The 13,228-nt window shown below is 41.2% G+C and overlaps 1 protein-coding gene across 1 annotated transcript; it reads right to left on the reverse strand.

The window, feature by feature from the left end:
* Positions 1 to 97: 97 nt before the first annotated feature.
* Positions 98 to 11,872, reverse strand: akt1s1 (AKT1 substrate 1 (proline-rich)). Its single transcript, XM_034089398.2, has 6 exons — positions 11,731 to 11,872; positions 10,479 to 11,214; positions 8,057 to 8,324; positions 7,892 to 7,975; positions 7,636 to 7,808; positions 98 to 1,703 (listed from the first exon to the last, which is right to left on the reverse strand). Exons 2-6 carry the CDS (start codon positions 10,869 to 10,871, stop codon positions 1,566 to 1,568), a joined length of 1,056 nt encoding a protein of 351 aa, XP_033945289.1. The 5' UTR covers positions 10,872 to 11,214; positions 11,731 to 11,872; the 3' UTR covers positions 98 to 1,565.
* Positions 11,873 to 13,228: the final 1,356 nt, after the last annotated feature.

A 13,228-nucleotide genomic window follows, 5' to 3' on the forward strand; every position in this document is an offset into this window, starting at 1 on the left:
TCGACTGCATATATTTGTATTCACTTCAGTAGTGTGCTGACGCCGTCTAGTGGCCTTTAATATAATTATACCCTCACACATAAACATACAATGAGTCTTTTTTTCTCGGTGTTGCTCCTTTATTTGAAACTTAACGTACTTAACGGAACATTTGTTTGTTTTTGAAATGTCAAAGATGGACATTTTCCTTTCAAATCCACTCATTCAGCTCTCTCTTTCTCACGCAGTCACTTTTTCATTCACTCGGTCATTTCAACAAGATATCTGGAGCAGAAAAAATAACAACCTATAACTCAGTATTGATTTACAATCATACTATCAGTCAGTCATTCATTGGCAAAAGAAAAAGTTCAAATAGGCCAGTTATGAGGAGGAACTGGTGTCCTCCGCTCACATTTTGAAAAGACAACCTTTTTCCCATGTGTGCCTGAAAACATCCATGGGGTCTGGGAGATCACTGGCTCTGGTCCTTCATACTAAAATCCAGTATATACTGGGCTAAATGCAGAGGGCCATGAGCTAGGGCTAGGCTGGGAGACAGTTATAGTTACAGGATGTTAACTTGGTAACCATCTCGCGAGTCTTGCTCCAAACTTCATGCATAGACATAAGAGTGAAATAAAAGCTGTTCAACTTGTAAACAGATTTGATATCATGTTTCAGAAAAGTAACTGACTCCCTCTCTTAGCATTAATTGTTTAAAGGGATAGTTCAGATTTGTTTAAGTGGAGTTGAATTAGGAGAAACTGATAGAAGTACCAGTACTGAAGTAAATAAATATTCTCCTGTTGCACCAGTACCAATATTTCAAAAAGTCTGGTGGCTTTGAAGAGTACAGTATTTTTTGAAGTTATTAACTATAGTGTACACCTAGTAATAATACATAAACAGATATCGAACCAAATTAAATGTTGATGGGCCTTTCGTTTAGGTAGCTTAACTACATTTGGCTGCTGCTCCGGCCCACAGCAGTGCAATGCTCTGCTCCGCTGCTGGTACTCTTTGTTTTTGTAAACTGGTAGTAGTTTTTTAAGGAAACTGAGAAACTGAACTTTAGTGCTATTACACATTATAATATTGGAGCTATAGCTCAAAATGGTGTCTGCTAGGGCGTTAGTATGTAGTACTGGAGCCGTGAATGTTGAACCAGCCTGATGCTGCTCTCCAAACTCTCTTCACTTCGCAGGTAATTTTACCACAGGACACACTTCCAAGCCTTGCACACTAAGTGCTGAACAATTACCAATTGGCCGTGCCAGTTGGACTCCTACACACATCGTTTTAATGTTTAATGTAGTGTTGAGGGTTGTGTAGTTGCTGGTGTTGTGACATGTAGTGACGGGGTTGGTGGGGGTATAGTGTTGAAATGTTAGTGTTCATAACAACATTTTCCTCAAAGCATGTGCAGTTCAAATTTGGTTAGTGAGAAATAAATGGAGGTAATAGCTTTTACATTGTTTCACATACTGCACGTCACATCTGCCAGCCAACCCAACTCCGGTCGTCAATACCACCTTTATCTTTATCCCCCTCTATCTCTTTCTCTCCACTGGCCTCACTCTCTCTTAGTGCTTGAGGGAGAAGTCCCCTGTGTTGAGACGGGGCCGAGGCAGGGCTCCAAACATTTCTGTCCCATCATTGGCTCCAGGGGCCAGCAGGGCCTTCATACTGGCAGCGATGTGCTCCAGGTCAGCACAGCCCACCTGATAGACAAACACAGGGACTGAAAGTTAAACATGGCACAAGAGGCTGCACACTATCACCGGTACCCTCGTGCTACCAACATATTTAACAAACAAGAACTCCTGACAGGGGGCTCAGAGTATCAAACACTGCAAAGAACAACATTCAAAGCTAAATATTAACTTAGTTCTTGTCAAAAAAATATTATTTATGTCATTTCTTTCATCTTAGGTCAAATAAAAGTTTCAATTGATTTGCAGATTGTGTGAAATAAATATAGAACAAGCACGCAAGGGAAGTTGCCTGCCTCAATCTGTGTCTGTTTGTCAACAATCAATGATTGTGATTGTCTGACTTTAAACTAGAACCATGGAAAATATGAACGTTATGAAATTATGAACTTTAAAAAATGGTTTAATCTATTGCTTTTGAATGAAAATACATTCATACTTCAAAAAGCACTGATTATAACAGAAATCAAGGATATTAAGTCATTATGATGACTCAAATTGATATAGTCAGGATAAATTGAGCTTATGTGGGCTATGACAGAAAGTATATACTCGAGTCCTACAGGGACCTCAGTTGGTATGGTTAGGGTAAATATTATTGATTTTCTCATTATTTAGTAAATAAAGAGAAAATCTGGACAGAATTAATAGTTTAAGCTTACTTTAGTAGGGTTGCTTTTCATTCTCTTAGAAAATTGAAAATATTTTTTAGTTTGTAAAATATTTGGACACATGGACTGATTGAGCCATCATGGTCATTAGTTGACGCATCAGTATACCTTGTCCTCAGATAGCATGAAATATGTCAACTGAAATAAAAAAACATAAAAATCTAAAACCAGCTTGTTTTATTATCAATTACTTTATCATCGTATTTTTCGCTGGCTTTGAAAAACCGGCTATAAAATAAACATTCTTTCAGTGATTTGATCAATAGTCTGTGTTGTCTTTCTGTCTGCCCTTGGGTTGTGGTCGAAGAGTCCATTTAGCTTAGGAACCTTCCTAACGGAGTGAAATTACCCGGAAGTACCTCAGTGGCAGCCATGATAAGTGCCGTTCATATTCTCTAGAGATCAGGGGTCCCCAACCTTTGTTGAACCGAGAGCTACTTTTAAAGTTGCCAGTCTGCCGAGATCTACCAGTCCAAATAGAGAGGCGTAGCCATTACTGACAGCCTACTGCCAGGTAAACACACACTTCTACTTGTACAAAACTGACCTTTGTACGATTAATACTTCATAAAATACTGCAGATCCTTTATCTCACCTCTTTCTAATCTACACACATACAAGTATTTAACTGAAGTTACACAACAGTGTTGTTGATACAGTTGGAGTATATTCACACGTCACTACAGTGGGTAATGTTTTCAAGAAACATTGAACAGTGCTGCCACATGTGACACAGGAAAAAAGAAAAGACTCTGAACTAGGGGTGGGCGATATGACGATATATATCGTCGTGACGATATTAGGTCTCCACGATATGCTTTTTCAGAGATATCGTCCTATCGTGATAAAAAAAAAAAAAAAAATAGCGGGAGGGGAAGAGGCTCTCCGTGCGCGGCGCAGGGGGCTATGACAGCGGACGGAGAGCCTCTTCCCCTCCCGCTCCCCCAGCCTCACCTACTGATTTTAATTTCACCATATATCAAGCCCGATCGATTTCATAATGTCAGCGCACCTCTGCTTTCGTTCAGTCCGAGTTGTTTGACACGCTCCCAAAGTCCCCGCCCCCTTTCTTTGCAGCGAGCAACCATAGGGCAGGCATTTCATAAATGGGCTCCTTATGAAAAGACTAGCAAACGGTGGAAAGACATAACTGACGCTGTGGCGTTTTATGTTTTTCCCTTCAGTTATGCTAAAGTCTTTTATTACACTTCAAGTCTACTCTAAAGTTTACATTTTAATTGTTTGGCACTGACTTTTCCTCATTGATGTTTTATGTTTTACCCTCCTTTTCATGTTTATTGATGTTCACTGCTCACTTGTTCATTCAGGGTTTCATTTCTGAAATAAAACCAGCTTGAAATGCTATTTTGGTCTGTTACTCCTTTTTGTTTTAGTTGCTGTTACCTTGTAGGTGCTTGTTCTGTTAAGTAACTTGAAAAATAACCATAATAACCGACATGAAAAAATATCGTGATATATATCGTCTATCGTGATACTGCCTGAAAATATCGTGATAACATATTTTTCAATATCGCCCACCCCTACTCTGAACCCTTTCTTTGCCATTATATAAAAATAGTGTTGCTACAAAAGTATAAATTAGGCTTACTAATAAGACAACTCAGATCTGAAGCTACTCAGGAATCTGCTGCCAAAGTGCAATAAAAGAGACAAAATTAATAGAATCAAACCCTTTTTTGTAGCATTTTAGTTGATTATAAAAAGAAATGCCTTTAAAATAGGATGCAAGCAACACTAGTTTCTTAACCTGAATTGATAATAGACTATAATCAATTTAAGTTTGCATTCTTATACCATTTTGTACAATAATTATAATGAATAAGTTCAAACAAACTAAAACTTACAGCTGATTAATAACGGTATCTAACTTGAGTTTTTATTATATCAAAAACCTGTTGAAATGCTTCTGTTATTTTTACTGTCCCCCAAAAGTGCGTCGGCAGCCTCCAGGAATGCTTCTTTCACAACTTCGCCGTCTTTGAAATACTTCATGTGTATCGCAAGAACATGACTGACACGATAAGATGCTCTGGTAGCAGCCTTGGGCTGAAGTCGAATAGTCCATTTAGCTTAGGAACCTTCCTAAAGGAGTGAAATGACCCGGAAGTCCCTCAGTGGCAGCCATGATAAGTGCCGTTCGAATTCTCTAGAATGATGAGAATGATAGGAAAGGAGGTTTCAAACTTCCTTTATAACCTCCTTTACCTTAGGAACCACTGGACCTCCCTAACCGACAGGAGAAGCGAAAATGCTGCCCCCCCCACAATGCCTTGCAGCCGCAGCATTTGCCGTCACTCAACAGTCGGCCGTTCACGGAAACAACCAATTATGACCGAGAAATGATATCATGAAAGTTACGGTGCTTATTAAGCTTTTTAAAACATAGGTGGTAAGTTGCCAAAGTGCTTTGTTTTGAACGTTCATCAGTATTATAATCAAAAAGAGAAATATGTTTAATATGAAATTATCAAATAAAGTCAACATTTCACAGTCTTTACTGAGCTGTGTGGGGTTTGTTCAACTTTTAAAAGATGTTTGAATGGTGGTATACACAGTGATAGATGGTAAGGACTAACGTTTATAATAAATACATTTGTATTGATTTTAAGATCTTTAGTTCATACAATCATACGTAGGCCTATTGGGATCATTTGTATTAATGTGGACCGGGGGGAGAGGGTGACGAGCAGAAGTTTCACTTTCCTTTTGTATTTCAATTCCAACTTTGGTCCTGAAGAATATGTTTCTCTGTTGTCCACGTTCATAAAGCAAAGCAGCAGCATCAGAGCACGGTGCAGAGTCTCTAGATGAGTTCACAGTAGTCCGTCGTTCTTATTGAACATCCATGTTGTAGTCCGCTGTATAGAAAACTGTGGTTTCCATGGTTTCCCCACAGCAGCAGACGCACACAATGACGTCCGCTGGCGCATCATAAACACGTCGGATAGTGAAAGTGCATTCGGATTTTCTAAAGTACCGCAGTCTCTTCTCCTAAGTCCTTTTGAATTCTCCTATCCACTATCCCTTAACCCCGTGACGTTTCAGTCAGAGGTCAAGGAATAGACGATAGGGTTAGAACTTAGGAGCTGATTTTTAAACTATCCGACTGCAGCCCTGCTCTTGTTGTTGGGCCTGGTGAAAATGGACTGCTGTGCAATTAGCTGTCCTTTCAGGCCCCTCCCCTTTTGGAGCGTAGGGCAGAATTTTAGGAGGGAATTCCGTCTCGTAGCGTTTGTGCACTGTTTTGAAATGCCGCTCCTAAATTACCCTTCTTCGATAAAGCCACGCTCGCATTGCAGATGAGACAGATGGACTTTGAATTGGAATAGATACAAAAATAATCATCCTCCCACTCCGAAAGAAATTATATATTTTGGGCTTTTTTGCTTCTGCCATAATTGCGGTCTTGTATGTGTGCGGACTGTCACTCCTGTTGACGGTTGACACGGACAACCTCAGCGAAATAGTGCCCACTGCCCACCAGCCACGCCCCGACACATGGGGTCACGCCGGCCAATCACAAAGCTTTGATGCGTTCAAGTGCATTATTCTAGCACAGGAAGATTATGTTATAGGACATTAACGATACAACAGAATATTGTTGTTCTATTTTTAGACATATCTCGCGATCGACTGGTTGGGCACCCCTGCTCTAGATGATAGGAGGTTTCAAACTTCCTTTATAACCTTCTTTAGCCTAGGTACCACTGGACCTTCCTTTACGAAGGGAGAGGAGAGAATGCTGCCCCACAATGCCTTGCAGCCGCAGCATTTGCCGTCACACAACAGTCGGCCGTTCACGGAAACAACCGATTATGACAGAGAAATTATATCATGAAAGTTACGGTGCTTATTAAGCATTTTAAAACGTAGGTGGTAACTTGCCAAAGTGCTTTGTTCTGAACGTTCATCAGCATTATAATGAAAAAGAGAAATATGAATGTTAGTTTTTACTGAAATGATCAAATAAAGCTAACATTTCACAGTCTTTACTGAGCTGTGTGGGGTTTGTTCAACTTTTAAAAGATGTTTGAATGGTGATATACACAGTGATAGATGTTAAGGACTAACGTTTATAATAAATACATTTGTATTGATTTTAAGATCTTTTCATACAATAATAGGTATTGGGATCATTTGTATTAATGTGGACCGGAGGGAGAGGGTGACGAGCATAAGTTTCACTTTCCTTTTTTATTTAAATTCCAACTTTGGTCATGAAGAATATGTTTCTCTGTTGTCCACGTTCATAAAGCAAAGCAGCAGCATCAGAGCACGGTGCAGAGTCTCTAGATGAGTTCACAGCAGTCCCTCGTTCTTATTAAACATCCATGTTGTAGTCCGCTGTATAGAAAACTGTGGTTTCCATAGTTTCCCCACAGCAGCAGACGCACATTCAGGACGTCCGCTGGCGCATCATAAACACGTCGGATAGTGAAAGTGCATTCGGATTCTCTAAAGTACAGCACTCTCTTCTCCTAAATCCTTTTGAATTCTCCTATCCACTATCCCTTAACCCCGTGACGTTTCACTCAGAGGTCAAGGAATAGGAGATAGGGTTAGAATTTAGGAGATGATTTTTGGACTATTCGACCGCAACCCTGGTCTGCCCCTGGCTCCGCCTCTGCCCAGGTGTTCCAAATTCCACTCAGTCCTGGATATATATATATATATAAAGAGAAGCTGGAGGAGAAGGATCTCTCGCCTTTTCTGACCCCTTTTGTTGTGTAGTGAGGCTTGAGCTATTTTGTATATGTTGTAGATTTGTGTTTATGTTTAGCCTGGAGGACCTGGTAGTCCAGTTTTTGCGGCTTTATTTAGTTTACGCTAGACTTTTGGGTAGGGGGAGCTGTGGGTCCTACGGCCCCTGGTGTGGCTGGCTCGGGCTCCCTTCTTCATTTTGTTCTTTTTGGCCAGTCCTCCAGACCTTCTTCCTTTCTCATTTGGCCTTTTATGATAAAACGGCTCAATAATAATAAATGTTGCTTACTAAGTACTGGTTGTTGCGTGTATTCTTCATGTTGCGGGTCTCAGCGCGAGCTACTACAGCAGAGTAGAGGCTGTGGCCGTTAATTTCTGATGGTAACCAGCTCCAGAGTAAGTTGGCCTGAACAGTAAACAGTCAGCCAGCTTCATGCTATCTGGAACCTTGAGTTGAGCGCAAAGCCAGCTGCCTGACCCACTATTTCACCCAAACAATTTAATCTGTGCATGCAAACTAACAGATTTTTAAGATTATATGTACTCACCCGTTCTCCACTGTTGTTTTCTCCTTGAGCTCTGCCTCCTTTGAGGCCCCACACAGGCACAGAGACGGGCAGCGAGCGGGCCATAGCCATGGCGTGGGTGTGGCGGAGCGAGTACGCAGACTGACCCATGGCCATGCCACGCGTTGGTGGAGGGGCATCCTCACTCAAAGAGCCTAGGACAGGTGGAAAAGTGGATGTCAATCTGTGGATCTATGCGCATATGTGGCTACTTTCAGTCAGCATAACAGACTCTTACCATCAGTGCTCTCCTCTTCCCCGTCGGACTCGAAGAATGGTTCGCAATCCCGAGAAAGAGAGTCCTCATCCATGGAGAAAACACCTGAAGCAAAAAGTGAGAAAACCTCAGAATGGATGCACATCAGAGCATTTAGATGGACAAATGAACTGACTCTCTCCTCACCAGCGCTTTCATGCCCATATGGTCTCCTCTCATCCATTTCCTCTTCATCTTCCTCGTCCTCACACTCTTCTTCCAAATCTTCAATCACAGACCTCTGTCTCCCCTGCTCGGCCTCCAGCTCAAACTTCTCCCGTTCCCTCTCTCCGTTGTCGTTCTGCACACCCGCCTGCCCGGTCGCAGCTCCTGAGTTGTAGATTGACGGATAGCTCTGCGAATAAAGCCTGTTGTTTGGACTGACTCCGCCCACCCCTCCGTCTCCCTGGAAGCTCTGGAAGAACACAACAATCCATCATGTTATGGATATAAACATTTTCAATGAGCTTAACAGGGCAGAAAACTGTCACAATAATTACTCTATCAACTTTTCGTACAATCAGTTTTGCTGACCTTTATATGCCCGTTGTGTTTACATGCGTCAGTTTACATAAGAATGTCACCAATACTTAAAGGGGACCTATCATGCAAAATTCACTTTTTGATGTCTTTTATACATACATATCAGGGTTTCCGCTAGGATTTTTTTAAACTAATTTGAAACTTACCGGTCATATTTCAATAATAATAATAGTTGTGTAGCAGAGTTTCCGTTAGCAGGTAATTACCGGACTATGAGCAGATATGCTTCAGTTTAAAACTCAGTTCACGGGGCTCATTTTTATATTGCTTCAGTTTATAATCGTAACAGATCGAAAAATTCAGATTCATTTTTCAATAAATGATTCCACAAACAACAAACAACATAATTATTACATTCAAACAAACTACTTGTAGTAGATAACGTACATTATTCAGAAGTTTACATCAACTTTGAATAATAACACGGGAGAAACGGAGCCTCTCTTTTCCCCTCTCCCTCCCTCTCTCTCCTGACAGCACGTCAGTTTCTCAAGCAGCTCCTGCAGCCCGCTAAACAGAGGGCGGGGCTTCAGGTGTTCATGCAGAGCTGCGTGTCTCGGTCAGACTCAGCAGCTGATCTGATCTCTCTCTCGCGTCCGGTTACACTTCACTCGCGTTCATGTCCATATGGATCAGACCCAGCTCTCCTGATCGGCCTTTATAGAGAGCACCGATCAAACTATTAAGAGTGAATATCGGCCGATAATGACCGGCGGCCGATCGATCGGAGCCTCCCTAATTATTACCAGACATGTTGACCGTCAGGTTTTGAATTTACCGTTTTTTTATAAATTTTACCAGCTAAAAACCGGTAATTACCGGCTAACGGAAACCCTGATACATATGTGTCCCCGGTGTGTCAGGGAACTCACGCAGTGTCAGAAAATAAAACCCTCTCTCTTTTCCTCCGTACCCAAATCTCTAAAAACGGGGGTACAACGGAGCTGATCCAGATTTGCTTCCGATATGACGTAATATCGGAAATATGGACTCACGGCACAATCAGAAACGTTGCTATCAGAAACATTTTTAACTGTGTAATACAGTTAATGATTCCAAATGTTAGAGTTCCTTATTTTCATACCAAAACTCGCACTACTGTTAAAAATAAATAACAGCAAAAAAAAATTATGCATTTGGGACTTTTTTTTTGCTTTGCCTTGTTGTACCGAACCCGTACCGAACCGTGACCCCCAAACCGAGGTATGAACCGAACCGTGACTTCTGTGAACCGTTACACCCCTAGTGTGTACACCTGAGGAGACAGGGGCATTTTTAAGCTGCAGCCGTGCAGTTCCTCGCAGCTCTCTCTGACTCAACTTCTCCCAATACTGTGCGTGTTAAGATCTTTTGTCCTGTTGCGCTGTGTTCGCACTTTGAGAGTATCTTGTCCTTCTATGCTTGCTGTGAGCTATTTTACTTTACCTGTCTTTGTAGACGGGTTATTTTTCTCAGGAGTGCAAACCCCTTTTTCTTTTTTGGACTGTTCGTTTTCGCCTGTTTTATGTTAGAGTAGGTAAGAAGTCTGTATATTTATTTTTTCTCTATTCGGTAAGATTTTGTGTTAAAGTTTAGTTCGTTTGTGTGGTTTTGTTACTCCTGTTTATTTTGTATCAGACTTTCAACATGTTTTTTTGTTGTATATATTTTTGTTGGATTTGGTCAATTAAATTTACCAAACGACATTCTCTGTCTCGGCGTCCTTTGTCTTGAGAGTGGGAAAAGAGCAAACTTTGTGCTGCGCCTAGGTTCGCCTGGGCGTAACAGTATATATCTAAGACCTATGCTATTGCCTAAAAATAGCATGATAGCTGCACTTTAAGCAAACACTATGCAAGAATAAACAGCATGGTCTCCCAATTTATAAAAAAAACATTGACATAGCACAGAAATTGCTTATTTTTGGAATCAGAGATCGAGAGGTCGTTTTATTTATTGTCATGGTTGTGTATATTGATGTGTGGATATTTTTCTCTCTGGGACAAAATATAGTCTATCGTGATAGGCAAAACGTGCAGGAACTCACCCCTCTGTGTCCGAGGTCAGAGGTCAGGTCAACAACCAGTTTGGTTCCTCGCTCTCCCCCCGCTTGGCGTGTGTGCTTTTGGGCTGTTAGCATGGTGGTGGAGTGCAGCACACCGATGTCATCCATGTAGCGCCGAGCCGACTCCGCAAGAAACCCTTGACCCCATACATTGTAGCAGAAATCACACTCCTTAGGAAAGGCACTGCTGCTCTCCCGTTTCCTCATCCCATCTTCACCTTCACCCAATGACCGGAACTTCTTACACGCTGTAAGTATGGCCAGGTCACAGCCAGACTTTTGGCAATATGTTTCTGCAGCAGAAAGAAGTGCCAGCCAGCTTTCTTTGTGGTTGTCTGGGATCTCAGGCTCAGATGACTGGGTAATGGAGGCCATAATGGTGCAAAGTAGTGTTACAACTTTCTAATATAGCCAGACCTGATGAGAAAACTAATGCTGATGAATAAAGAGTTTGAGGTTTAGCTTGGATAAGGTTGGACGTAATACAGTATTAACAGGTAACTTTGGTAGCTGAGGTGTATTTGACTTTGCATGAAAAATGTCCTAACTTGTGTTTTTTCTGTCCTGCTGGTGTTAGTTTTCAGCAAATGCAAGGATAAGAAATGATCTATCAGGTAGAGAGGCACTGGGTGTCTTTAAGATATGATCAATTGGCCAGTGTCACTAAACACTTGAGAGCCAGGGGAGAGAAGAGATGTTGCCAAGTTGCTGGTGATACCTGTAAAAAAAAAAAAAAAGACACAAAACAAGGTTAGCTGTAAAATGTTGATAAATATAACTCATTGTAAAAGTGAGATGATTCCTCCTACTAAAGATGTATGAGTTGATAGACATTGCCCATTTGAATATGTGCAGATAAGCATATAAAAACAATCTGCTTAACCTAAGCTGTCCTCGGATTGTCGCAGCTCTCAACCATGCTCTCAACCCCTCCGTGAACTGCTTCCAATAAATCTATGCTAACTAATGCTACTGTAACGTTAGCAACTGTAGCTCTTAAATGACCAGGCTCGATTGATCACCAATATTGCCATTTGTGCAATCGTCTCTGTCTGTTTTAGGATTGCATGCTTCGGACTTGGTATGCACAGTAAGTGTCGCTGCTGCAGCTGTTGTTGTGGATCTTGTTGTTTAGTGTTGTGTGCATCCTCCTCATGATGGACCCACACTTCACCTCAATTTTTTCAGGCTTCAGCAGGAGCCGAGACGATCAAGTATAAATTACAGGACTTACCTGTTCAGTTTCTTTCTGCAACGTTGCCAGATGTTTATCAATCCTAAACTTTACTTGTTTTTTGTCAAACGTATTCTACATTCTCCAACGGTTTCTCTCCCCTAGCTAGGCTCTACACCAGCAGCAAGCTAGCAAGAATTAACAACGGCTTTTCCGGCTAAGAATTACAAAATAAAAGCCGTGAAAATGACATCTGTGATACTTCACTTACTGTTTCAAAAACTGTTTACACCATATGTATTATTTATCGGTTTACATACACTTTCCCAATTGCAATACTATCAACCACTCATATTATATTAGCCTACATGTATTAATGTGTGTATTTGAACTTGCACTATATATTATATATATTATAACGGGGTATACAATTTAAAAAAAAATATATATATATATATATTTTTTTTTTTTTTTTTTTTTAAATTGTATAGGCTACCCCGTTTATCTAGGCCCTTTGTTTGTTTTATGTATATATATGTATATATATGTATATATATGTATATATATATATATATATCACACTGTGGGACTGCGGGAAACGATATCTCGAGATTTCTGGATGTATAACACATGTAATAATTTTGACAAAGCTGACTGTTACGTTCCCTCTTTGCTAGGGGTAAGAAAGGGAAACGACACGACCAGTTTGTAATTGGTATTGGTTACCGGTAGTTTTATTTGTAACGGCAAACTGAGCAAAACGTAGCACACAAACAGCTTGGCCCAACAACGGGTCAAGCTGTCACTAGTTCACAAAAAGGGTCTCCAAAAGAGAGTAGCCCAGTACTATACAAAGGAAAGAAAATACCTCACTTCTAAACAAACAATAAACAAAACGGGACTGTGGAAACACACAGCTGGTGCAGGTCTACAGGTGCTAATCACCTGGATCTATGCTATATACACACAGGAATGCTGATCTACAGGTGCTAATCACCTGGGTCTAAGCTGTTTCACAATGTAACTATCCTAAGTGCGGTTCTACAGGAGCTAAGCAACCTGGATCTACGCAACACACACACACACAAACCCTACACTAAACACAGAATACCACGACACACTGCTAACCAGTGTGCTCGCACAGAACCCTACCGAATACACTGCTAGTCAGTCTACAGAAGCACAGAATACCCACTGCTAGTCAGTCTACAGAATCACAGAACGAAGGCTTTGTCACACAATACAGAGCCTCCAGAGTGATGATTGTCTGCAGCCTTTGTACTCCTCCCCAGCAGGTGTGCGCCGGCTGTGCGCTGCGATTGGCCGACGTCACTCCAATCACCATCTTCAGAGGCGGACCAGGAGATGGGCAGCCAATGATGTTGGCGCAACCACACAGCTCATTTACATAAACACACACACAGCTGAAAACACTCACAGGCAGATTAAAGAGCAGACAGACAGCATCCGTAACACTGACTTTGACTTGATGTCTTAGATTCTTATTTTTACCTTTACAGGCATGCTTTTCTTTTGTTTGTTGGCTATGCATGTTTAA

Source organism: Pseudochaenichthys georgianus, chromosome 8, assembly GCF_902827115.2.
Source record: "Pseudochaenichthys georgianus chromosome 8, fPseGeo1.2, whole genome shotgun sequence".
Lineage (NCBI taxonomy): Eukaryota > Metazoa > Chordata > Actinopteri > Perciformes > Channichthyidae > Pseudochaenichthys > Pseudochaenichthys georgianus.

Excerpts from the sequence above, each read along its gene's own strand:
- akt1s1 (XM_034089398.2), bottom strand. The coding sequence starts at position 10,871 with ATGGCCTCCATTACCCAGTCATCTGAGCCTGAGATCCCAGACAACCAC. Across the intron at positions 7,976-8,056 it reads ATATGGGCATGAAAGCGCTG|GTGTTTTCTCCATGGATGAG; the intron begins GTGAGGAGAGAG and ends TTTTTGCTTCAG. Across the intron at positions 1,704-7,635 it reads AAAACAACAGTGGAGAACGG|GTGGGCTGTGCTGACCTGGA; the intron begins GTGAGTACATAT and ends TTTGTCTATCAG.